The 27,177-nt window shown below is 38.2% G+C and overlaps 1 protein-coding gene across 1 annotated transcript in view; it reads right to left on the bottom strand.

Annotated features, from left to right (window-relative positions):
* The window catches only part of SYNE2 (spectrin repeat containing nuclear envelope protein 2), a 349,558-nt gene that overhangs the window by 169,528 nt on the left and 152,853 nt on the right, over positions 1-27,177 (bottom strand). The window contains 14 exon segments of the mRNA XM_045451206.1: positions 4,565-4,906; positions 7,841-8,005; positions 9,528-9,837; positions 11,413-11,564; positions 12,981-13,272; positions 13,370-13,489; positions 14,158-14,360; positions 16,147-16,259; positions 17,082-17,124; positions 17,126-17,254; positions 17,598-17,798; positions 19,622-19,723; positions 21,949-22,110; positions 23,012-23,170. Coding sequence (XP_045307162.1) covers positions 4,565-4,906; positions 7,841-8,005; positions 9,528-9,837; positions 11,413-11,564; positions 12,981-13,272; positions 13,370-13,489; positions 14,158-14,360; positions 16,147-16,259; positions 17,082-17,124; positions 17,126-17,254; positions 17,598-17,798; positions 19,622-19,723; positions 21,949-22,110; positions 23,012-23,170 — 2,493 coding nt within the window.

Here is a 27,177-nt window from a genome sequence, read left to right as displayed (position 1 = left end):
ATTAGACAAAAAATAAGAGAGTTTTGTTTAGTCTTTGTTTGTTAAGATGAACCATCTGTGGATTATAAAGCAGATTACAAAGAAATTGAGGATCCGCCGATCTAGGTCTGCCAATCTAGCTGTCGTTGATCTGCTATCTGCTAGGAATGACAGAAACAGGATTTGGTGGGTTTACCGAGAGTAGAGAAAGTTCAAAATAGGCACAAGAACACAGTAAGGGGTCCACTGAGGTCAGACAGCACATTAGCATATTAGACCTCAATTAAAAACCCACATAACACATTCAATAAAATGGTGGGGTAAGCCACCAAGCATCAGGCTGGGTAGAGGACAGCTGTGTTCTAGTCCCAGCACTGCCAGAATACAAATTTGGCCAATTAACATCTCTCACTTCCCTCACCTGAAACACAAGAGTTAGGCTAGAGAGTTTCTAAGGTCCCTCAGCCTAAGATTTCAGGACTTCAGAACATGCTCTCAAACACACGCTGCTCAGAGATGTCAACACCATGTACCCTATGTAGGTTACTTGGTGTTCTGTAAGGGAACAAATCTTAGGTTATAAAAAATACCTCTAGAGTAAGAAGCAAGATTTACATACGGGCCAAAAAGAGGCAAAGTAATACACTTTGAAGACAGAGTTGGCATATGGCCCAACTACGTGTTCCATTTCAAATTTTTTTTTTTTTACTGTGTTATCAGGATAAGCAATACCCCAAATAGACATCATTTACCCCAGGATTGAAAACTGTTTATCCAGTGAGTGGTTTTCCTTCTCACTCTAGTACGGACTCCACTGTATTTCTGGGGGCTCACCCACAGCGGGATACCTTTGTCTGTATCTGTGACCATCTACTTTCCAGAATTTCTCTGGATGCTTCTTAAACACTGAAATTATAAATGCTCAGAAATTTTTGAAAAGAACAAAAAAACAACTCAGACATACTGACAATTATACCTAATGACAAGGAATTTAAAGAAGTAATTATAGACAAAAAGTTTTTTGAGGGAGCAATTATGTCATGTAGGTTGACATGTGGAAGGGAGAGGGGCAGGGAAGAACACTTAATACCAGTTAATATGTAATGTTGCTTTATGAGTTTTTAGAATAATAACAAACCCAGAATGTATTACTTTCCTGTTTTTCCTCTTTATCATTTCCCTTTATGGACATCTAAAATCTTAAAAGATTAGTCAGTCTTCACTTTTTATCATACCCTGATTTGTTACTTTACTTCACCTACATTGGGGGGGGGGGTATGGAAGGCAGTTTTGCCTTTTCATATTCAAAAACTCTTAGAAATTCATCTCTATAAAAATATCCAGTAAGATATTTGATCATAAGCACCCCTACTCTTCAGTCTGCATGTTATAATTTCTCTTGCCTCCAGCTTTGCCTTAATATTTTAACTTTTTTTGATGTTTATTTTTGAGAGAGAGACAGAGCGTGAGTGGGGGAGGCACAGAGAGAGAGGGAGACACAGAATCTGAAGCAGGCTCCAGGCTCTGAGCCGTCAGCACTGAGCCCGACGTGGGGCTCGAACTCACAACCTTTGAAATCATGACCTGAGCCGAAGTCAGACGCTTAACCGACTGAGCCACTCAGGAGCCCCAATTAATATTTTTGATATTAAAGAAAAAGTCAGCCAAAGGTCCAGATCTAAGTTATCCTCTAAATTTCACCTAAAATGAAATTCTTAGCAATGCATTCAAATATAAACATGCTATAATGGCAATTTTTGAAAAGTGCAATCATACTTTCAACAACACTCTAAGATCACATGAAATTTACTAAAGAAAAAAGCAGAAGAAAATAAAAACTTCCTAAAAATTCTTCTGGAGACGATTTTAAATAATCTGATAAAAGCCCTTCCAAATTCCAAAAAGGCAAGTGAAATGAGCATTAATTACATATTTAATTAGTGTTATATTTTAAGCTGTGACAACTGTATGCCCATATTCTAGCAGAATGACTAGTACAAAAGAGGCCTCAATGGATGTTTTTAAAGAATTAAGTGCTTGTTTTCACTACCACAATAGTTTCTGATTAATTACATTTATAATTCAGTAAATTCTGCTTTTATGTGCTCTATGCACTCAGTATATAGAGATTCCTGCTTAAGTAATTTACCCTCATCTTATATGTGTCTATACATGTTTTCATCACTTTTACTAGCTGTTCAACGTTAAAATTGTTCTGGGTCTTACATAGTCTAATGTTACACAGAAAAAAGTAAATACAGCCAGTACTTAGAGTGGAGAAAATAAGAAGCACACATTCAGAGGGGGGGGGGAAAAAAAAAAAAAAAGATTCATGTTACAAAAGAGTAAAAAGTAATCATGATAAAATATTACTAGAGAATTAAAACCAGTTTCCTCTATCCTAGACCTGTGAAAATTATTTGAAAACTTAAGTACCTCTATAATGGTTTTAACTTTAAAAATAGCTTATCTTGGGGAGGCTGGATGACTCAGTCAGGTAAGCGTCTGACTTCAGCTCAGGTCATGACCTCGTGGTTTGCAAGTTCGAGTCCCGCATGGGGCTCTCTGCTGTCAGCACAGAGCCCTCTTTGGATCTTCTGTCCTCTCTCTCTGCCCCTCCCTCACTTGCTCATGTGCACACACTCTCTCTCTCCCTCTCTGTCTCTCTCTCTTTCAAAAATAAATAAACATTAAAAAAATAGCTTATTTCCTCCTTCACAAACACATGAATCTTCTGACCATATGCAAGACATCACAAATTAAATAAAAATATATATTAGAATATATTTGTCTTACATGATTCAATGGAAAAAACATCTTAATGAAGCACCATAAATTATAAATAACTCCTCATTCAAGATTAAGTAAAAGCTTAATAAATTATAAAAGTTCTGATTATTGGATTATGATCTTTAGTTTTCAATAGTCTACTGAATTTTGGGTGCTCACAGCCAAAATGGGTCTGAGAAGCTAATTTTAAAAGTTATTAAGCAATTCCCTTTAGCAACATCATGCATTAGGATAGAAAACACTCAGCTATATATATTTTTTTTACTTATCTACTGCTCTTTAAATACTGTTAAGGGGCGCCTGGGTGGCGCAGTCGGTTAAGCGTACGACTTCAGCCAGGTCACGATCTTGCGGTCCGCGAGTTCGAGCCCCGCGTCGGGCTCTGGGCTGATGGCTCAGAGCCTGGAGCCTGTTTCCGATTCTGTGTCTCCCTCTCTCTCTGCCCCTCCCCCGTTCATGCTCTCTCTCTGTCCCAAAAATAAATAAACATTGAAAAAAAATAAAAAAAATAAAAAATAAAAAAAAAAATAAATACTGTTAAGAAAGTTTCTTTTATACATACAACTCAAGAGTCGCATGCACGGGCCCTTCATTCTTTAAGACATTTTCCTTAACCATGTCTGACATGACAAGTGGGATTTAGTAAGTCCTCCTCATGGCCAGAGAGATGCTCTATTGGCATTTAACCTTGTTTTACACATTTCTAGAGATTGCTCTCTGGTTCCTATAATTTTCCATGCATTTCTGTTTTAAGAAGACAACAGAAGGGGCGCCTGGGTGGCTCTGTTGGTTAATAGTCCGACTTTGGCTCAGGTCATGATCTCACAGCTTGTGAGTTCGAGCCCTGCGTTGGGCTCTGTGCTGACCGCTTACAGCCTGGAGCCTGCTTCAGATTCTATGTCTCCCTTTCTCTCTGCCCTCTCCCCCATTCACTCTCTGTCTTTGGTCTCTCAAAAATAAATAAACGTTAAAAAAAAATTTAAGAAGACAACAGAAGCATACTCTCTTTTCATCACTGTTGATCACGTACTCCATAAAAAGCTGATGAGGACTCAAGCCTGAATGGTCTGATCTTTGCTATGGTCCCACCGTACCCTGGATTGTGAGAGGCTGCCTAACAGGAAGACGCTTTCAAATACAGTATACTGGATGGTTCTTTGTGCCTTTTCCATTTCAATCTCTAACCTATGAGAAAGAACTTTAAGAGCCACAGGAAAATGTACCCATTTGGTTTAGAAAGAAAACAAAACAACATTCTTCTTTCTTCTCCCCCGGGGAAATTAGGAGGCTGAATGTTGATGTTCTCACACCAAACAATCTGACAACATTTAAAAATGCATTTGCAGTAGAGGGTTAACATGAGAAGAAAAAGAAAGGAACCTATCCTTTCAAACAGTCTCTGATTTCATTATAAAATCAACCAAAAAAAAAAAAAAATGGGGCTCTTGGATTTTTTTTTCCCTCAGAAAATGGGTAGAACACATTTTCTTTTCTTTTGCCTTTTCTAATTTGCCTTTGTGCTCTTGACCCAAGAAACGGTATCTGATTACATATCAGAGAGAATAATCAACTCAAGTTGATGACTGACATTTTAACAGACTAAACAGTAATATTGCACCACCGAAATCCTGAACAGTTTTCTAAGGGCTCTTTTTACAAGTGGGCATCATAAATAGCCAGCACATTGAGGGTTTAATTATGAAATCAGAAGGCTTGATTCACTACCCTCTTTCAGAGCCCAACACCTCTTCTTTCTTAGACGCGATGTCTTAGAGAGGCAATCACAAGCACTTACCTTGTTTATTTCCCAATCTTGCTCAAATTTTTCCAGTACAGCTGAGTCCTGAGTGGACTCCTGCACATCACAAGTGACCTCCTCCTCTCTGCCCGGCAGACTAAACTTTTCTTTCTGTTCTGTTGAGCGTTTTGATTGGAGAATGCTATGAAGACAATTTTCTGTCTCCTGCTTAGCAGATTCAAGTCGGTTTTCCAAATACTTTTGTTTACACTTAAGTGATTTTATATCATCTTTAATAATCTTCTGTCCCACTGAAGATGTATTTTTCTTGATGGATTTTGCTAAAGCTAAAATCTTCTCCAATGTGCCACCTTGTAAACTGAGTCTATTCTCTAGTTCCTGTAAGTGGAGAAAAGATGATCACACAAAGTATTTCCATTGTCACGAGAGTTCATTGACTTTTGGAAATCACAGAGTATTCTTCTCCAGCAGTGGAAAATATAATAAATTTACCAATTCATAACACAAAGAAAAAACTTTGGGCAAGATTTAAACCACTGTAGCATCCCAGATCAAAACCTCCAACAGACTGTATAAGATACTAAAAGTCTATAAGAAGCAACAAAGAAAATTTCATAACACAGTTCCCAGAACGTTGGAGGCAGTCAACATATATTTGTTAAGTATGTATTTTGTTCAAGATACAGCCTTTTTACACAAAATACTAAATAATAAGGGCTTACTTTGTGCAAAGCATTGAAAAAAATAGAAGAATCATTTAGAATGTGCCCACATGAATCTAGTGTTAATATTTAAAATTCAGAGCAAAACTTTAATCAATCTATCCAATGCAATATCTTAAATATAGCAGGAACCCAAATAATATTTACTAAATGCATGAACAAATCAGGCTAATTTGAGAACTCAAGACTCAAATGGAATTTGAGGTACTATAGCAGTTACTGATGTTACTATTGAAATAGAGTTAAGCCTTAAAGTTGCTAAGTGAACTAGATAGTATTTATTAGTCACTATCCTAATAAACTACACAGTATTCACTCATTCATTCATTTATTCATTCATTCATTCATTCAACCAGCAGCAAATATTATCATGGTAGGCTTTTTAAAAATTGTCCTTTATGTTTTTTTTTTTTTATTTTAAAATTTTTTTTTTCAACGTTTATTTATTTTTGGGACAGAGAGAGACAGAGCATGAACGGGGGAGGGGCAGAGAGAGAGGGAGACACAGAATCGGAAACAGGCTCCAGGCTCTGAGCCATCAGCCCAGAGCCCGATGCGGGGCTCGAACTCACGGACCGCGAGATCGTGACCTGGCTGAAGCCGGATGCTTAACCGACTGCGCCACCCAGGCGCCCCAGTCCTTTATGTTTTAAGTAATGTCTACACCCAATGTGGGGCTCGAACTCACAACCCCGAGATCAAGAGTTGCACACTCTACCAACCAAGCCAGCCAGGTGCCCCTATCATGATAGGTTTTGAAGTTGCATAGATGAGTAAAATTCAGTCCCATCAGGTTCCTATAATCTAGTGAGAGACACAGAAGTAAACAGACAATTGTATTAGAATGTGAAAAGATATATGCTAACAAATACACACAGGTCCAGATTGCATTTTAGAAAGATCTGGCACGGCCAAGGGGATGTTGCAATAGAGAGGGTGACAAGTGCAGGCAGAGAGCCCACTCACAAGTCGAATGCAGGGGTCTGTTTGCTGAGGGTCTGCCCTAAGGAGGCAATAACGGGGGTCTTGGGGAAGTAACAAACTGTACAGATATTCCAGAGATGAAAGAGACAACATGTGGTGTCTGACTAGATTGAGGGATCTGGGAAAGCGTGGATAACCAGGATTCTGACTTGAACCTTGGAGAGATGGGAGAAATATTCACAGAGTCAGAGAATACGGAAGAAAAAGCAGGCCTATTGGTTGGGAGCTGGGAGACGGAGAAAGGGAAGTTGCTGCGTTATTTTCTGGACCTGCTCAACCACAGATAACTGCACGATATCCCAGTGGAGTTTGTCCACTGGGGTCAGAAGACCTGAATTGTAGCCCCTACTCTGTCATTTAACCTGATGACCCTGGAAGTCCCTCATCTCTCCAGAACTCAGCTTATCACGTGTAAAGTGTGGGGTCTAAACTTGATGGCCTCTGAGATTCCTTCTGTCTATATCAGAGGTTCTATGTTAATTTTGTAGCAGGAGCCTGAGCTGGGCTCATGTCTGACACTTTCCTCGGTATCCGTGGAACCCAGGCAGTGCCTTGGATAGGGCTGAGCCCTGAATATTGTCAAATGATCACTGTTAAAAAAGGAAGTAGTCCTGTCACAATATCAGGCCATGGAGGAGAAGGCTTGTGTGATTCCCAGATCCCTAAAAGAAAGAGATGAGGAATTCCCACACCCAGGCCACCAGCACTGCTCTGAGACTCACCCCATGAAATCTCCAGTTAAGGAGCTGTTAAAGAAAGAGCCACTTTACTTTGTTTTCTTCTAGAAGTCACCTTGCAGGCCTGCTTGTTGGCAAAGCAGAGAGTGAGAATCCAAGGAACATGTTTTGAGGACGTGGGTAAAGCACGTGTGATCCTCAGTGTATGAGGCTAGGTGCTATTGGACACTGGGAGGGGATTTTGGAAGTCTTACATCTGGAGACTGCTCTAATTTACAGCGTGAGTATATAGGTTAATAAGGCACAAATTCTGTAACTCCCATCTGCCCCTGATAAAGAATGCGAAACTGAAGCATTTCCCTCCTGGTCTTGCTGCATACTACGCATCCTTTGACTAGTCAGTATCTGCTGGAGTCACATGCGGGCTCTAAAACAAAGATCTCCAGGAGGTACAGACTGGTCACGGGTGGAACTGTCTCTGAGGCTCCAGAGTGCAGGGAAATGTTTAAGTCAAATTATAAATGGATTTGGTCACTAAAGAAGAACATCCCGGGGGCGCCTGGGTGGCTCAGTCAATTGAGCATCCGACTTCGGCTTAAGTCATAATCTCGCAACTTGTGAGTTCGAGCCCCGCATCGGGCTCTGTGCTGATGGCTCGGAGCCTGGAGCCTGCTTCGGGTTCTGTGTCTCCTTCTCTCTCTGCCCCTCCCCCGCTTGTGCTCTGTCTTTCTCTATCAAAAATAAATAAAATATTAAAAAAAAAAAAAAAAGAAGAACATCCCCATTTTCTATGACTGGCCAGAACTTTAATTAATTACTTTTAATTATCTGAATAACAACCGGATTTCTGACCAAAGACACTGATTTGTTCATCGTAATTAATATCGATTTTGTTTTCATGTCCATCGTGTCTGGACACTGTTTAATACCTGCAGTTTCTGCAGTTTTTCCTCAGTTGCTATTTGATCCAAAGGCTTATCAGAAAAACTGGCAAGTTCCTTGGAGAGATTGTCCAATGTAGTATTCAGGTCTGCGACGCAAACCTGGTATGAGTGGTGTTCTTGAACGTGACCTTCCAATTTTTGCACGGAACCCTAAAAACAAAACCATTGACAATTCACCAATTATGTCTCTGAATTTCCTCCCTCAGAAAATAATTAAATTGTTCATACACACTTGCTTTATGAAGTTTCATCTGGAAACAGGAATAGGGCCATATAAATTGTCCAGAGTTCTTAAGTAAAGTTTTAGTATTTGAGATATTTCCTTGTAAAATCTCTCCCCCCCCCCACCCCCCACAAATGGCTTATTGAAATCACATGCTTCTTGGCCTTCATTTCATTCCTAAGGACAATTTACTTCTCAAGAGGTTTACAAAATGTAAAGGCTTCAAATTATATCATCAAATCACAAACATCCATAATAAAGCAGCTCCCTTAATTATCCTTCTTGGTAAAATCAAATACCCACAGTTGTAAATGAGACTATATGAGATCAGCCTAACCTCAGATTCCTTTCCTAAGAATTCAAGTCCAACATTGTGTCTTAGGAAGAAGGAATCCTAACTCGAGAACAAACCCATCTTCAGGTCTGCTTCCTGGAATAAGAAAATAAGGCGGCCACACCTCATCAGAAAAGTAGCAATTATTAAACTAAATAATTTATAGCCAAGTAGGTATCTCTTTACCCCTGCACACGTCCTGCAATTTGTATAAGCAAGACTTCTTACCCACATAATCCTCATATTGATCTAACTTCCCATATGCAAAGAATTACAGACAATTCTCTTATGAGAATACATTCCCTTGTGACAAGCTGACATTTATCTCTTAACTCTTTTACTGCAGACCACTCAAGGGAGGGAAACTGATAAGGTTTATACAGAATAACGAATATACAGCTGACCTTAAACAACATGAATTTGAACTATATGCATCCACTTAGCACAGAGCTTGTACAGTACTGTAAATGTATTTCCTCTTATGATTTTCTTAATAACATCTTCTTTTCCCTAACTTACTATAAGTAATATATGTTTTAGGTAGTATATAATATACGTCATATATTAATATAGATATATAATACATAGACAAAATATGTGTTAATCAACTGTTTATGTTATCTGTAAGGCTTCCTGTCAACAGTAGGCTATTAGCAGTTAAGTTTGGCGGGAGTAAAAAGTTATACGCAAATATTCAACTGTGGGGGGGGGGGCTTAGCATCCCTAGCCCCCCACTTTGTTCATGGGTCACCTGTAAACTATTCCAATGAATAGATGATGGATGAATGGATGGACAGGTGGATGCATGGATAACTTCAACACCATCACCTTCAGAGAGATACTTAAATCTTAACCCTTCTGTCCCTTGAAAATAGGAACTTGGATGAGAAAAAAAATAACATAATAATCAAATAATGGCCACTGGATTTCTCTAGCAAAACTGACTGGATTGAGCTCTCTACCCTTACAGAGTCAGTATTTGTATCTAAAAAGGATAAATTAAACGTTAAAAGTTTTTGATTTACCAGAAGAACAAAAAATGGTTCCATATACAAATATGACATACTTGTGCATAATTATGACAATCATTAAAAAACTTATTTTGGCCATTTCACCTGTAGTTGCTGTAGAAGACTTTCGTGTAGATGTTTTATCTCCAGCCAAGGCTCTTCACTGAAGTTGGGATTTTTAGTGCATTCTAAGAGGTAACTTCCTTGAGATTTTAACTCTTTTAGCAAGGATGTCAAATCTTGCGCTTTCTGGAGGAATTTCTTATAAATTTTTAACTGAGCTTTCTTCTCCTGCAAACCGTGTTGCAGAGCAAAGCCCACTTCTTGTTTCTTTTTCAGTTCTGTGAGCATTAATCTCAGATCCTCCTTACTTTGCAAATACTTCTCTCCTTCTAGTAGAAGCTTTTCTTGATGGCTAAGTTGTACAAAATACTTTAGAAATGACACTTAGGAAATTGGAATGCTTTCTGCATATTATAGTATAACATACATTACAATAAAAAAGCATTAAAATAACACTAATATAAATTATTCCCAGCGGCTCTTTTGGCAATATAGCATTCTAAATAGCACTAAGGTTAGCTCAGAAACCAAATCAGAAATTATTTGCAGCATTCCTAAAAAAATAGATTTTTGTCACATAATTTGACCTGAGAACAAACACTTAATAATTTAGATTCTAAACCATTCCAGTTTTTGCAGCCGCTCTGGAAAACAGTGTGGAGGTTCCTCAAAAAATTAAAAATGGACCTATCCTATGACCCAGCAATAGCACTGCTAGGAATTTACCCAAGGGATACCGGAGTACTGATGCATAGGGGCACTTGTACCCCAATGTTTATAGCAGCACTCTCAACAATAGCCAAATTATGGAAAGAGCCTAAATGTCCATCAACTGATGAATGGATAAAGAAATTGTGGTTTATATACACAATGGAGTACTACGTGGCAATGAGAAAGAATGAAATATGGCCCTTTGTAGCAATGTGGATGGAACTGGAGAGTGTGATGCTAAGTGAAATAAGCCATACAGAGAAAGACAGATACCATATGGTTTCACTCTTATGTGGATCCTGAGAAACTTAACAGAAACCCATGGGGGAGGGGAAGAAAAAAAAAGAAAAGAAAAAAAGGAGGTTAGAGTGGGTGAGAGCCAAAGCATAAGAGACTCTTAAAACCTGAGAACAAACTGAAGGCTGATGGGGGGTGGGAGGGTGGGGAGGGTGGGTGACGGGTATCGAAGAGGGCATCTTTTGGGATGAGCACTGGGTGTTGTATGGAAACCAATTTGACAATAAATTTCACATATTAAAAAAATAAATAAAATAAACCATTCCAGTTTTTATTGTGCTTAAATATAATTACGTTATCTTATATTTTTCTTGCTCATATAAGTAAAACAAATAATCATTCAGTATATTAACCAACTAACTAGTTTATGCTTAAACTTAGTTTTGATCTGCTTGTCTTCCTAGAAAAGATCTAAAATTCACATCTCCACTAAACAGTAAAACATATTATTTAACATGTGATATGAATTAAGAATTTTCATCAGAATTACATCCACTGAATTCGGACAACATTTATAATGTTTACACACTTAAGACTCTCTTGGAATATATATTTAAAGGCATAATTATTCTATAGTAATACCATGCTGACTCTGAAATTGTCTGGGGGAAGGGGGTTTTGGTAAGAAGCAGAGCACTGAAAGTAGAATGGGAGACAATGCTGATTTGTTACCAAGAGCTCCCTGGGTTGATGAACCAGCCAAAGTAAACACTGTCACAGAGTTATGACAGCAAGTGCTTCCTATCTGATCCCGAGAACTATGCATCTTCATTTCTGCCTCTGACATTGTGAATGCCCCTGACATTACTGCCTTTCTCTCCAACAGATATTATATCCAAACCCAGGAGGCAGACAAAACATACTTGTTATGGCTTCACCGGGCAATGAAAAGGCGTGAAAGTGAAGGCATGTCCTTTACCTTAGATACGTGTTGGCTAAATGGATTGTGTTGTCCCACTGGTTCTTGATATCAGTAAGGGTCTTTGGAGCCAATGGAGCCTTGCTGCTCTCAGCCTGACTCATGATGGTCTGTATTTTAGCGTCCCCTTCAGGCTTTAGTAATATGATTTCCTGAAGTAAATAAAGATCTTAGAATCTCATTTGCATTACTTAGAGGAAGTACATAGGATACCTTTTTATTTATAAACATTCTATTTAGATTCCAATTGCAGAGTAGATTTCAGAAATCCCTTTTCATTTTTTACGGTGCCCAAAAGATAATGATACCTCCTTACATTATACAGAATCGGTTCTCCGTAAGTATTTGTCAGATTGCTCTTGCTGCATTCCTGCTCTCCTCTTGATTTTCAACTGCCTTCAAATAAGTTATACGCCCAAAAGACCCTGGAAAATCCGTCTTTCTATCCACTCAATTATTTAAGGAAACGACCTGAACAAGACATTTTTATACACCCAAAATGAGACTTAGGGCTTCCCACAGGAAAAGGCAGTGCCCCATGTCAACTCTTGTCTCTCCACTACAACATAATTCATTCCCATTACCTGGTCTTCTCTTTCCCTCCTTTGCTCTAACAATCATGTTCCTCCCTTCTTGGAAATACTACTCCAGATTCACCTCCCCTGGAAAATCTTTCACGTACAATCCCAAATGATTCCAATTACTTCAGTAAGCCTTACCAACTCTTACGGCTCACTATTCAGAACCATTTCTTCCTGTAATAATGCTTCGATTGTGATTTCAATCCTTCTGGGTTCCTTTTAAGCACATGGGCTTCTGTCCCCTGCATTTGTAACTAACAAAGCCTATTGAATCTCTCCTTAGATAAAAAGTGGGCTTAGAGGAGCTTGGGAGTTCCTTGCCCTCTGCAACCCCCTCAGCATGTCATAACCTTTATAAACTACACAATGGGGGCACCTGGGTGGCTCAGTCGGTTGAGCGGCCGACTTCAGCTCAGGTCATGATCTCGCGGTCCGTGAGATCGAGCCCCGCGTCAGGCTCTGTGCTGACTGCTCAGAGCCTGGAGCCTGTTTCAGATTCTGTGTCTCCCTCTTTCTGACCCTCCCCCGTTCATGCTCTGTCTCTCTCTGTCTCAAAAATAAATAAACGTTAAAAAAAAAAATTAAAAAAAAAAAAAAAACTACGCAATGTACTCGATAACTAATAACCTTTTGAACCATACATATTTGCTCTGAAGAAGAGGTCCTCTCCAGCCCCGCCTTGACATTGCGGATATGTCTTTGTACTGACATAAATTCTTTTTATATCCTAGCAAACTCCCACCTGCCACAGCTCCATACGTACTGCCCTTAGAAAGAGAGAATACACCTTCTCTCTTCTGTCTGCCTTAAAATAATTTTAGATCCATCACAGCTCTTCTCTCTTGTAAGCTCCGTCATCTGAATGTCCTCAGCCATTCCACAGTAATCCTATTTTCCATTAAGAAACAAATCTTTGCAGTTTTCCTGTAAATCTTTTAAAAATTAGAGTTCATTCTGACCTCCGAAATTTAGTTTCCACAGTTATACCTTTATTTTTTGGATTCTTTCCTCAAGCGGCATTTTGCCTTCAGATGAATTCAAAACCATAAGGGACTCTTTAATCCCTGCTATCCAATGAATTACATCATGTGCAAGATCATTAAAGCTCTGGTCCTCTGTAGGAGGTAACTTATCCTCTTCATCAATTTCACATAATTGTCTCAAAAATGTCTGGTATCTATCAATCAAATGTGTTGATTCCATTATTATTTCTTCTTCTTCAGTAAGCCCATATTCCTTCAAAGAATTGTTCAGCTGGGCCATAGATTCAAATTGTTCCCTGAAAATTCCAAACATCATCGAAAGTTTAGAGGAGCCACAATACCATGTAAGAAACCATGTTGGCAGAAAATATATTCATACAGGATTAGCTATACCTTTTTCTAGCTACAGCTTCGCAAAATAGCTCAGTTTTCTCTCCTGGTTTTTCCAGTTCTTTCCATTTCTCTTCTTGACTGGTCAACCATGTGCTCAGATTTCTGTGGTCATCCTGGAGACTAACAGAAGATTACATACATTAGAATATAAGCAAAAAGTGTTTCTATGAAGAGAAGGTTGGCATGGATTTTGTAAACCAACCAGGCTTTTACTATATTTTTTTTTTATTCTTTGGTGAAGAATTAATTCGCAACATTAAAATCTGAACAACAGTAGCCTGTATTATAGTAGAATTCTATAGGGGCGCCTGGGTGGCTCAGTCGGTTGAACGTCCGACTTCGGCTCAGGTCATGATCTCGTGGTCCAAGAGTTCGAGCCCTGCGTCGGGCTCTGTGCTGACAGCTCAGAGCCTGGAGCCTGTTTCGGATTCTGTGTCTCCCTCTCTCTCTGACCCTCCCCTGTTCATGCTCTCTGTCTCAAAAATAAATAAATGTTAAAAAAATATATATAGTAGGATTCTATAAAGCAACGAGCTACGCAAACATATCACAAAGAACAGGAAACAAAACATTTTTTGGACTCTCCCCTGAACTACTGCCATATTAGATAATTTGAAGAATTCTCTCAACTTCTATCTTCCTAGGGTCAAACTTAGATTTGAAAACGTATATCTTATTTGTGAAATTTGTGTGTATTGTACATCCCCATGCTAGCTGTACTGATGCACAAAACGTGTAAAGAGATCATTAGAAACGTATGTTATTTAGCTATCACCTTTACTTCCTACCTCAGTAGCTGTTGCAAGCAGGCATTCAGCTCCTTTGTTCGTGCCTGGCAAATGGACTCCATTTTTTCTAATTCAATTTCTTGATTTATAATCCAACTGTGAAGCTCCTTAACACGTGCTTTGGGCAGATGCTTCTTCACATGACTTAGTACAGTTCCCACCTGCTGTGTTTTACTGCCTCTTCCTTCAAGAGTTAAGAAATCCTTAAGGAAGACAGAAAGTCAGTGATGCTCTACTGGCAAGCTGAAGTGTGGTCTCTACCCCCCCCCCCCCCGTAGCACTTTTCCAAGCTGGTACGTAGACATGTCACCTTTCTAACATCCTATACGGAAGAAAAGCTACGGAGATATGGCTAGCGTCAATGGCAAATGACCAAAAGATAATTTACATTAGTTGTAGAATGTGTGTCTGCATCTGACTTGCTGGATATGACATCAAGCAAAATAATGCTTGTTCATGAAAGTTAGTAGGAGTAAGACTGGGGAAGCTGCATTTTTCTTTCCCGACTCTGCTCAGCTTCTAAATACTTGCTCCCCTCAGGTAATCAACACGTAAAACTACACAGACTATTCTCTATTTAACTCTGTCCAAATAAGAATTTTATTTCAATGTTTGTGTTTCAAGGTTTGAGCATCATTTGTTAAGGCCATGCGATGGACAAAGTTAAAGGCAACAACAACGACAAAAAAGTCAGGACTTAAGCTAAAAAAGAAGAAAGGCAATTCTACCAATAAAGAACAGTATCAGCAAAGTAAAGAATCAAACAAAGAATACTTAGTGCCACTCATAAGCTTGAGAGCATGACTCATCATTAAACTACAGTACTAGACAGTCTTCAGTCAGAGAAAGACAAATATCATACGATTTCACTCATATGTGGAATTTAAGATACGAAACAGATGCACATAAAGGAAGGGAAGGAAAAATAATATAAAAAAACGGAGTTAAACCATAAGAGACTCTTAAATACAGAGAACAAACTGAAGGTTGCTGGAGGGGTGTTGTGTGATGGGCTAAATGGGTGGTGGGCATTAAGGAGGACATTTGTTGGGATGAGCATTGGGTGTTATAAGTTAAGTGATAAATCACTACATCCTACTCCTGAAATCATTATTATACCATATGTTAATTAACTTGGATTTAAATTAAAAGAATAAAAATAAATAAAATCATACAAATAGTGCTTAAAAAACAAAAGGCTAACCCTCCCTAAAAGTACTAGACAATCTAGCCTAAAGTGATGAAGATTTAAGGTGCCATATGCATTTTAAATGCCTGCATGCACATTACCTTTTATTCCAAGCTGCCCTCCACTACCCTCCGACCAGCTACATGAAAGTTCAAATGAGACTGTTAAAAGAAATATTACTCAGAAAAAACTTAACAGAAAGTCAAGAGACCTCTCTCAAGAAAGTAAAGAGACTTTGGGGCTCCTGGGTGGCTCAGTTGGTTAAGCGTTCGACTCTTGATTTGGGCTCATGATCTTGCGGTTTGTGAGTTTGAGCGTGGCACTGGGCTTTGAGCTGACAGTGGGAAGCCTACTTGAGAGTCTGAGTCTCTCTCTCTCTCTCTCTCTCTCCCAACCCCAAAATAAATAAGTAAATACTAAAAAACAAAAAAAAACAAACAAAAAAAAACCCAACACTTAAAAAACAAAAGGAAAAGTAAAGGGACATCCAAGTCCACATTAGGCAAAGCCTTTATTTTGTATGAAATATGATTTTACCAAAACCGGATTCACCAGTACACCCTGTAAAACAGCATCTTAGAACAGGTGTGAAAACAGAAATTGCTTAAGTGCCTTGCACCCTGACCCCGTAAATATGGAGTTTCAAAAATTTGGGAAAAAGTCGGTTATTTGGAAACATTATCTCTATGTAGAGAAATGAGCAAGTCAAAGTAATTATTATTTTATCTAGTTAAATACAGTTCTATGCCTCTAGTATGTTAGCTTTGATAAATTTTGATTACAATTTACATATATCTTACAGAAAGTTTTTGCAGCTTTTCTTCCACACTCTTTTTTGTTTCTGATGATTCAAAACACTCCTTAAGGTTCATTTTAATGTTACCAAACCAGTCGTTAAAGTTCTTGCACTGATCTGTAGGAAAAAACAAAAGAAGCTATATCCATTCAAGGAAGACTTTAGACCCCTTGTTAAAGTGAGAGGCTTTGAAACTCGCTTCACATAATGTGGGTACAAAAAGTCATTGTGTAAGGTGGTAATAAGTTGAAGCCCGATTTTGAGGTTAATAGATTTCTCAAAAGTAATTATGGTATATTTTCTATACCCGACCTCCTTTCCAAGCACACAGTACCCCCACAGACACTCGCATGCTCACAGGCACATCACCAGACTCACTCACCACAGTGAGCAGGTCGAATGTGAGGATGTTGGTGACCTTCCTTCATGAAATAAAGATTTGGGACTTGAAAGAAATAGATGTTATATGATAGGCGTATAGATCAGTGAGTGCTTCCCCCAAAAGATTTATGTGAGTAAATCCTAAATAAATAAGTACATAAATAGGGGCGCCTGGGTGGCGCAGTCGGTTAAGCGTCCGACTTCAGCCAGGTCATGATCTCGCGGTCCATGAGTTCGAGCCCTGCGTCGGGCTCTGGGCTGATGGCTCAGAGCCTGGAGCCTGTTTCCGATTCTGTGTCTCCCTCTCTCTCTGCCCCTCCCCCGTTCATGCTCTGTCTCTCTCTGTCCCAAAAAAAATAAATAAAAACGTTGAAAAAAAAAATTAAAAAAAAAAAATAAGTACATAAATAAATCCTTTCCCTTAAATAGAATCTCTGCAACCATCTCTCAGTGAAGTTTAGATAAGCCTTCATGTTCGCAATATTTATTCATACTTCAAGATTCCCAGAAAAACAGTAATGCGCTCACCATTCAATAACTCACTATTCAATAACTTACCATTCAATAACTTAGAAAAGTGATCTTGCAAAACACTTTTTTTTGGTATTAAATAAATCACTGACACTTTCATATTGCTTTTTTAATTCAGAGAGTTCAGGAGTCAGACAACCTATTTGATTCTCCAGTAACATCATACTGTGCTTTTGCTGTAGGATTTGCTGTTGTATCTCCTAAATACATAAACAAACAACCATTAAGTCTCAAAATGCGTTCAATTTACACATAGTAGAATAGATCTCCATTGTTTTTGTAAAAATCTAGATGATTTTTCTATTGAGTGGATTCACTTTATCTTAGCCGGTAAATGTATACTGCAACACAAATTAACATCAAATAATTACTGCCCTCAAAGCAATTCAACTAAATAAACACAAATTGTTTTTCTGAGGTTTTTTCCCCCAACTTTCATTTTTTGAATAGTTACTACTTTTCGTTAACTTCAAGAGGCCAAAGTCATCAGAAATAAGCGTGAAAATAAACCTGAACCACAGAAGAGAAGCAGCTGGGACATACCTCTAGTTTAGTAAAGATCTCTAAGCTGTCGGAAGGAGACAGGGCTTTTAACAGGGACTCAGTCATTCCGATCTGAGTCTTGGCTTGGTCGAGATCCTCCCTTAGCTCAGCTGTATGGCCACTGAGCGCAGAGCAGTTGGATTCTCCTGTTAAATGCATTTTTACATTTTCTATCTTGTTTAAAACAGAGGACTCCATGACCTGAAATCATGATATATATGAAGTCAAATTAACAAATTTATTTCACTAGATTTTAAGACAACTGCATTGCTAGAGAATGAGTTGAGACGTTGAATTAATTCCTCATTGTTCTACATCACTGATACAATTTAAATTGTTTCAAAAAGAATAACATGAAAAACTGAGATTGACATTCTGTCTTTGTTCTAAAAAACTAATTTGTGGGCTGGGGGGGGGGGGGGGGATGTGCCTGGATGGCTCAGTCGGTTAAGCGTCTGACTCTTGATTTCGGCTCAGGTCATGATCTCACGGTTCATGAGTTCAAGCCCCAAGTGGAGATACACTCTCCCTCACTCTGCCCCTCCCTAGCTTGCTCTCTCTCTCTCAAATAAATAAATGAACTTTAAAAATAAACTAATTTGAAAATCCTACCCCCCCCAAAGCAAGTTTTACCTAGCATAACAATTGAGGTACCATCTCATGGCACTCATTTGAAAATGTATTAAAACATACAGAAAAATTGGGACGCCTGGATGACTCAGTAGGTTGAGCGTCTGACTTCGGCTCAGGTCATGATCTCACGGTTTGTAGTTCGGGTCCCACGTAGGCTCTGTGCTGACGGCTCAGAGCCTGGAACCTGCTTCCGATTCTATGTCTCCCTCTCTCTCTGCCCCTCCCCTGGTCATGCTCTGTCTCACTCTCTCTCTCTCAAAAATAAACATTAAAAAAAAACAGAAAAATTAAATAGCCAGCATTTATTGAGCATTTATTATGTACACAACAGCATTGTGGTAAGCACTTGATGGACAAAATTCAGGCTTTAGAATGTTAAGTAACTTGACTTGCCCAAGATCATAAAGCTAGCTGATGACAGAGCTGGGACCTCACCCAGAAAGTCTGACTCCAGAGCTCATACTCAGCCACCATGTGCTCTACCTAAATAAAAATTGTAACAGGGGCGCCTGGGTGGCTCAGTCGGTTAAGCGTCCGACTTCAGCCAGGTCACGATCTCGCGGTCCGTGAGTTCGAGCCCCGCGTCGGGCTCTGGGCTGATGGCTCAGAGCCTGGAGCCTGTTTCCGATTCTGTGTCTCCCTCTCTCTCTGCCCTTCCCCCGTTCACGCTCTGTCTCTCTCTGTCCCAAAAATAAATAAACGTTGAGAAACAAAAAAAAATTAAAAAAAAAAAATTGTAACAAATCTCTTCACACAACAGAAAATCACACTTTGGTCCATCTCCCTACTTCCTCCATCTAGCAATTAATAAACATAGAATCACACGAGTCATATTCTCCTTCTTATGGCCAAAGGACACTCAAGAGGAAACCCGTTCCTTCAAACAGAAGCATGACAACATCTCCAGCTCCACACAAGAGGCCTGGAAATAAGTTAATAAAACAATAAAAAATATATACTTACTCTAAACAAACATAATGAACTATGCCAAGTATTAAAAATTCAGTTGGACTTAATATAGGAATTGAATACAGATGAACTAAATAATGATCCTAATTTTGATTATTTAAAAAAAATTTTTTTAATGTTTATTTGTCTTTGAGAGAGAGAGAGAGAGAGAAAGAGAGACAGAGTGCAAGTGGGGGAGGGGCAGAGGCAAAGGAGACACAGAATCTGAAGCAGGTTCCAGGCTCTGAGCTGTCAGCACACAGCCCAACCCAGGGCTTGAACCCACAAGCCATTAGATCATGACCTGAGCCGAAGTTGGACGCTTAACTGACTGAGCCACCCAGGCGCCCCCTAATTTTACTTTAGGTTTAAGATTTAGAATTCTGGTTTATGGGTTACTTCAGAGTGCTTTAATTGCAACTGTTAAATAAAAATTCTCTTACCTGCAATTCAAGAGGCATTTCGCTGCTTTGAAGGAGAAACTGTATTTTAGCCACTCTTTTAGAAAACTCTGAAGATTTTTGTTCGTGGACTTGTAACTCTTCCTAAAACATAATATTAGTGGATAATACCTTTTTATCTTATACCTTATTTTCTGGTACTCATGATTATGATTATTAATATATAGAAACCGAGAGAAACTTTGGAATTCCCCAAATCCCTTGTTTTTTGAACGAGTCCTGGGAGTCACAAACCCAAGTGGCTTTATGAGTCAGGAAAATGTTATAATTGAGCAAAGCATTCCAGCTAGAAGACGACAGAGAGGGGCCAGGCTTGTGCTATATCAGAATGCAGTGCCTGCATCACATGTCATACATCTGTACACGTAAACTGTGCCCGCATGTGCACGCGCACATGTGCAAGCACTACACACACACACACACACACACACATACACACACACACACTGTTGGCAGAATTTGGCTCACAGGCTGGTAGTTTACAGTCCTTAACTTCAAAGTTTTAAACAACCTGCATTTCAAGGCATTTTTAAGGAACTTGTTCATTTACACCTAGAAAATCGTAATTTCTATCATCATATACACAGGAAACTCATAAATCTCTACACTTTATGGAAACCTTTTCCAAGTGTATAAAAGTGGATATGTGAATTTAAGAATGAATAAAATAACAAAGATTCGAGGAAAAAAAATCAGACAGGAAGCATTAGACCTGGCATATTGTAAAGGCTTCATGTGCACATACATATATTTTTCTGTTACATTGAACCACATATAATTGCCAATATTTGAATGTTTTCTGACCTACTAAGGTAGAGATTTTATATGATCCAAATGAATAACATATAAACAAACAATTAGAAAAAATTCTTCCTAGTGTTAAAATAGACAAATTCTTTCCAAATGGCAAAACCTGAGATTACTGTTTTAAAAACTAGCCTTTTTTGAAGACAGATACCATATGTTTTCACTCTTAATGTGGATCCTCAGAAACTTAACAGAAGACCATGGGGGAGGGGAAGGAAAAAAAAAAAAGGCTAGAGAAGGAGGGAGCCAAAACATAAGAGACTCCTAAAAACTGACAACAAACTGAGGGTTGATGGGGGGTGGGAGGGAGGGTTGGGTGGGTGACGGGTGTTGAGGAGGGCACCTGTTAGGATGAGCACTGGGTGTTATAGGGAAACCAATTTGACAATAAATTTCATAAAAAAAAAAAAAAAAAAGAAGAAGCTCTATAAAGATTCTGATACTTGGCCTGGTATTTTTTTCTAATCTTTCGGAGGGAGAGACTGCTTACTTCAAATTATGAAGGTTGTTCATAATCATGATCTAGATCAGGGGTTAATAGTCTAAGGGCTGGTAGTCTGTTTTTATAAATAAAGTTTTATTGGAACCCAGTTACTTTCAAGCATTTATGTACCGTCTATGACTGAGTGCTTTTATGCTATAACAGCAGCATTAATCAATTGTGACAACTGTGACCAAATGATCTACAAGCTTAAAATATTTACAATTTGGCCCCTTAAAAAAAAAAATCTGCCAACCCCTGAGACAGGGGTTCCCACTTGGGAACAATTATGCATTTGGTGGGGTGCCTTCCAGGAGTTATTAATGTTGCTTATACCATACAATGCTTCTGATAGCCTGGTGAATCCTGTGGACCCTTTGCATAATAATATTTTATTATTTATTTATTTATTTATTTATTTATTTTTGAATGCATAATAATATTTTAAAAACAAAGGATAAATTATGCAGAAATATAAAGGAAAACAATTATATTGACTTACAGTTATCAAAGTATTAAAAATAACCTATGCTATAGTAATATGTATGTTTCTATATTAATACCTTAAATAATAAGATCTGGCAGTGACCCTACTAACAGCCATAATTTCAAAGTAGTGAAAAGGGTAACAGTTACAACTAGATAATGACCCCCAAATACCTGTGACTTTCTTGATAACAAAGTCACATACAATGTTCATCCAGCTATGTTTGTTGACTACATTCATAACTGAAACACATTATATTTTGGTTAGACATTCAGAAAGGTAAAGATGCAATTTTTCCCATATAAGGTCATTTTATCCACTAACCACTCGGGTGTCTGTGAACCCCAGATTAATAATACCTGCTAACATCTTCCTACATATCAAAGGAAACAAGAGAATTGCGGTCCCACTCAAGGGATAATGAAAGAAATAAAACATTTCTTGGTGATTTCTCTACACTGCTTCAAGAAAGCAAGCTCAATATTCCATGTCAACTGTGTACAAAAAGAGCATACATTTTATCTGTTAAATTACCTTCAGCTTTTCTCTTTCTTCTTCAGTCAGTTGATGTAATTCCACTTTTCGAAGGACCTTTTCAGTCCACTCATCAATGACATTTTTTAAGTTAAAAAGCTTGTCCCATAAAGCTAGAGCTCGACCAAGATTTTCATAGTAGTCTTCGGTTTTTTCATTTATCTGCCATAATTAAAAAATAGAAATAACACATTTAGTGGTTAAAAAAAAAAAAAAGTATGAAAACCATTGTTTCAGTCACATATTATTTTAAAATAAAAATTTGCCTTTGCTTGTTGAACAATTTGCTTTGTTTATCAACAACAAAAAAATGTGCTTTAACACATAACATAGTTCTTTCTTCCACAAAAAAAAAAAACAAAAAAAAAACTTTGCTGCCACTTACAGGCAACTGAAAGCAACGTCTTCCTAATTTCTAACCCGCAATAAATTAAAGGTGTTTTTAAAAACTCAGACGAAAATATAACACAAATTCTTAATTTGTAATTCATAACAATATAACTATTACTCAACCAAAACTGTATTAAATACATAGTTGAGCATGAATATCCTGCATGAATGGTTAATATATTAACTACTTTATTTTATTTTATTTTTTTTTTATTATTATTTTTTTTAACCTTTATTTATTTTTGAGACAGAGAGAGACAGAGCATGAACAGGGGAGGGTCAGAGAGAGAGGGAGACACAGAATCTGAAACAGGCTCCAGGCTCTGAGCCACCAGCACAGAGCCCGACGCGGGGCTTGAACTCACGAACCGCGAGATCATGACCTGAGCCGAAGTCGGACGCTTAACCGACTGAGCCACCCAGGCGCCCCAACTACTTTATTTTAAATAAGTTGCGTATGTGCTTTTATATCTCCGTGTATAGACCCATTTGTTAGTAGCGTCTAACTCTGCAGGTAAAATTAATAATTCCTAAGTCATAAATTTTATATTATTTGAACATTTTTACAATGAACCCTTTTGAACTTTGTAATTAGATAAAAATACTAAAGATACAACAGAGAAGTTCGATTTGTTATCAAAGAGAATTGTTAATGAATTAAATTGTCACTCACATCAAGCCATCTATCCACAATAATATTAGCTTCTTTCTCAAAAGGAGGCTCTTCAAAACTTCTCATTTTATTTAGATGAAATTGTAGGTTTCTACAGACCTGGTTAATCTTGTCTACAACTTCTAAATGTTCATTAAATTCTTCTTTGACAATTTCAATCTGTAAAAAAAGTTAGGTTAACACATTTTTGATAGATTTACATAGAAAAATTAGGAAGAACCAAAATTCTATTATTGGCTATTCAGCTTAAAAACAATATCATAGGGACACCTGGGTGGCTCAGTTGGTTAAACGTTGGACTCCTGGTTTTGGCTCATGGCAGAATCTCTTGCAGTTTGTGAGTTTGAGCCCTGCATTGGGCTCTGTGTTGACAATGCAGAGGCTACTTAGGATTCTTTCTCCCCCTCTCTCTCTGCCTCTCCTCCCCCTCACCTCAAATAAATAAATAAACTTAAAAAAAAAAACCCACAACATCATAACAGAGGATACTCTGTATTAATACTTTATATTAATACTTTAATATGTACTTTGTACATTATCTTTTCTAAAGCAGGCTGTTATTTTCCCACTTTCTCAATAAAAAGTTTTTAGAATCCTAACCATCTCATTTACCAGTAATCCTACACCAAAATTTCTTCCCACTCTGCATGATGAAATAATTGTAATAATCTAAAGCCATGTTTCCTGTCCAGGTGAAATAACAGTCTACAAAAAAAACAAAACAAAACAAAACAAAAACCTTCATTCAATAGTATAAAAAAAGGCAGTTCCTAGATTCCTCTAACAGTAATCATCTGTGGAAGTTGAAGAACCATGCTCATCTGAATAAAACAGAACTCTAATATATCTTTAATACATCATTTCTCGCTTTCTTTCTTTATTTGAGAGAGAGAGAGAAAGAGAGAGAACAAGCCGGGGAGGGTCAGAGAGAAGGAGAGAAAGAATCCCAAGCAGTCTCTGCAACATCAGTACAGAGCCCGATGTGGGGCTTGAACCCATGAATTGTCAGATCATGACATGAGCCGAGATCAAGAGTTGGACACTTAACTGAGCCACCCAGGTGCCCCCCAATATCATTTTTTTCAATATATGAAATTTATTGTCAAATTGGTTTCCATACAACACCCAGTGCTCATCCCAAAAGGTGCCCTCCTCAATACCCATCACCCACCCTCCCCTCCCTCCCACCCCCCATCAGCCCTCAGTTTGTTCTCAGTTTTTAAGAGTCTCTTATGCTTTGGCTCTCTCCCACTCTAACCTCTTTTTTTTTTTTTTCTCCTTCCCCTCCCCCATGGGTTTCTGTTAAGTTTCCCAGGATCCGCATAAGAGTGAAACCATATGGTATCTGTCTTTCTCTGTATGGCTTATTTCACTTAGCATCACACTCCCCAGTTCCATCCACTTTGCTACAAAGGGCCATATTTCATTCTTTCTCATTGCCACGTAGTACTCCATTGTGTGTATAAACCGCAATTTCTTTATCCATTCATCAGTTGATGGACATTTAGGCTCTTTCCATAATTTGGCTATTGTTGAGAGTGCTGCTATAAACATTGGGGTACAAGTGCCCCTATGCATCAGTACTCCTGTATCCCTTGGGTAAATTCCTAGCAGTGCTACTGCTGGTCATAGGGTAGGTCTATTTTTAATTTTTTGAGGAACCTCCAACACTGTTTTCCAGAGTGGCTGCACCAATTTGCATTCCCACCAACAGTGCAAGAGGGTTCCCGTTTCTCCACATCCTCTCCAGCATCTATAGTCTCCTGATTTGTTCATTTTGGCCACTCTGACTGGCGTGAGGTGATATCTGAGTGTGGTTCTGATTTGTATTTCCCTGATGAGGAGCAACGTTGAGCATCTTTTCATGTGCCTGTTGGCCATCCGGACGTCTTCTTTAGAGAAGTGTCTATTCATGTTTTCTGTCCATTTCTTCACTGGATTATTTGTTTTTCGGGTGTGGAGTTTGGTGAGCTCTTTATAGATTTTGGATACTAGCCCCTTGTCCGATATGTCATTTGCAAATATCTTTTCCCATTCCGTTGGTTGCCTTTTAGTTTTGTTGATTGTTTCCTTTGCTATGCAGAAGCTTTTTATCTTCATGAGGTCCCAGTAGTTCATTTTTGCTTTTAATTCCCTTGCCTTTGGGGATGTGTCAAGTAAGAGATTACTGCGGCTGAGGTCAGAGAGGTCTTTTCCTGCTTTCTCCTCTAGGGTTTTGATGGTTTCCTGTCTCACATTCAGGTCCTTTATCCATTTTGAGTTTATTTTTGTGAATGGTGTGAGAAAGTGGTCTAGTTTCCACCTTCTGCATGTTGCTGTCCAGTTCTCCCAGCACCATTTGTTAACCCCCAATATCATTTCTAACATGGAAGGTAAAATACTGTATTATCAAAAGGCCGATGGTCTTAAACTACAAAATAAAATTTGAGTGTTGACTAATGTAATGTTTCACTCAGCTTTCCAGTCTTACCTGAGCATTTTTAACAACAATATAAGATTTGAAAATAGATTTCTCATAGGCAAACACCTAAAAAAGTATACACTGCAGGGGACTTCCATTTCTGGAAATATGGAGTAGACATAATTTTCCCTATTCTTCCCATTACGTACAACTAAAATCCCTAGATATCATATAAGAAACAAACTTAGTAAGAATGAAAAGTGGAGAGTTCAAGACCAGCTCCTGAATACCAATTTGGTGGTAAGTTCCCTGAATTTTCTTTTTCCCTTAGATAGATAAAATTTATATGGCATGCTGAACAAACTAGAAGACCTAAAACATTTGAAAAAGAAGAAGAAAGTAGGAAGAATCGGTCTACCTGATTTTAAGACTTATCATAGAGGTACAGTAATAAAGATAATGTGGTCTTGGCAAAGAAATAGACACATAGATCAATGGAAAAGAACAGTGAACTGGAAGGGGACCCAAAGAGTTTGCCCAACTGATTTTTGACAAAGTGCAAAAGCAATTCAATGGAGGAAAGAGAGCCTTTTCAATATATGGCACTGGAGCAACTAGACATCTATAGACCTAAGTCTCATACCTTATATAGAAACTTACTCTAAATGGATGACGGGCTTAAGTGTAAATCATAACACTATAAAACTTTTAGGAAAAAAAATATGAGAAAATCTTCAGGATCTTGAGCTACACGAAGACTCTTAGATTTTAACACCAAAAGTACAATGCATGAAAGGAGAAAACGATAAATAGTACTTTACCGAAATGAAAACCTTTTGCTTTGCAAAAGACCCTGTTATGAGGATGAAAAGACAAGCTCCAGTTTAGGAGAAAGTATTTGCAAATCGCCTGTCTAACAAACGGTTAGTATCTAGAACATAAAAAGAATGCTCAAAACGCAACAGTAACAAAACAAAACAAATCTAATTAGTGTAAATAAGCAAAAGATATGAAGAGATAATTCCCCCAAGATGACATACAGATGGCAAACAAACACAAGAAAAGATTATCAATACCATTAGCAATTAGGAAGCTGCAAATTAAAACCATAATGTGATACCACTACATACCTATCAGCATGAGTTAAAAAAAAAAAATTGAGACAGCATCTAATGCTGGCAACGATGCAGAGAAACTGAATCATTCCACAATGCTGGTGGGAGCAGTTGGGCAGTGTCTCTAAAAACTAAATACACGATTAACATACAAGCCAGCAACTGCACTCCTACGCAGTTAACCCCGAGAAATAAAAACTTACATTCACATAAAGACCCCTATATGAATGTGTTTATAGCAGCTTTACTTGTAATAGCCCTAAATTATAAACAACCCAGATGCCCTTCAGCGGTGAGTAATGGAACAAACTGTGGTTACATCCATACCATGGAAAACTACACAGCAAGAAAAGGGAACAAACTACCAATACATGCAAGAATCTGAGTGAATCTCCAGAGAATTATGCTGAGTGTGAAATAGCCAATTCCCAAGTTACATACTGTATGTGTATGTACAGGAGGAAAAAGGGTAGGGCTATAAAATGACAGCATGAGGGATCCTCGTGGTGATGGAAGCATTCTTGATCTTGACTGTATCAATGGCAGTGTCCTGACTGCAATATTGTACTACATCGTTTTATAAGATTTAACATTGGGGAAACTTACAGTAAAGGGTGCTCAGGATTTCTCTGTATAATTTCTCACAATCG

The sequence above is a fragment of the Leopardus geoffroyi genome, chromosome B3, assembly GCF_018350155.1.
Source record: "Leopardus geoffroyi isolate Oge1 chromosome B3, O.geoffroyi_Oge1_pat1.0, whole genome shotgun sequence".
NCBI lineage: Eukaryota > Metazoa > Chordata > Mammalia > Carnivora > Felidae > Leopardus > Leopardus geoffroyi.
Note: the sequence above shows the minus strand (reverse complement) of the source record. Positions and strands in the feature narration are given on the sequence as shown.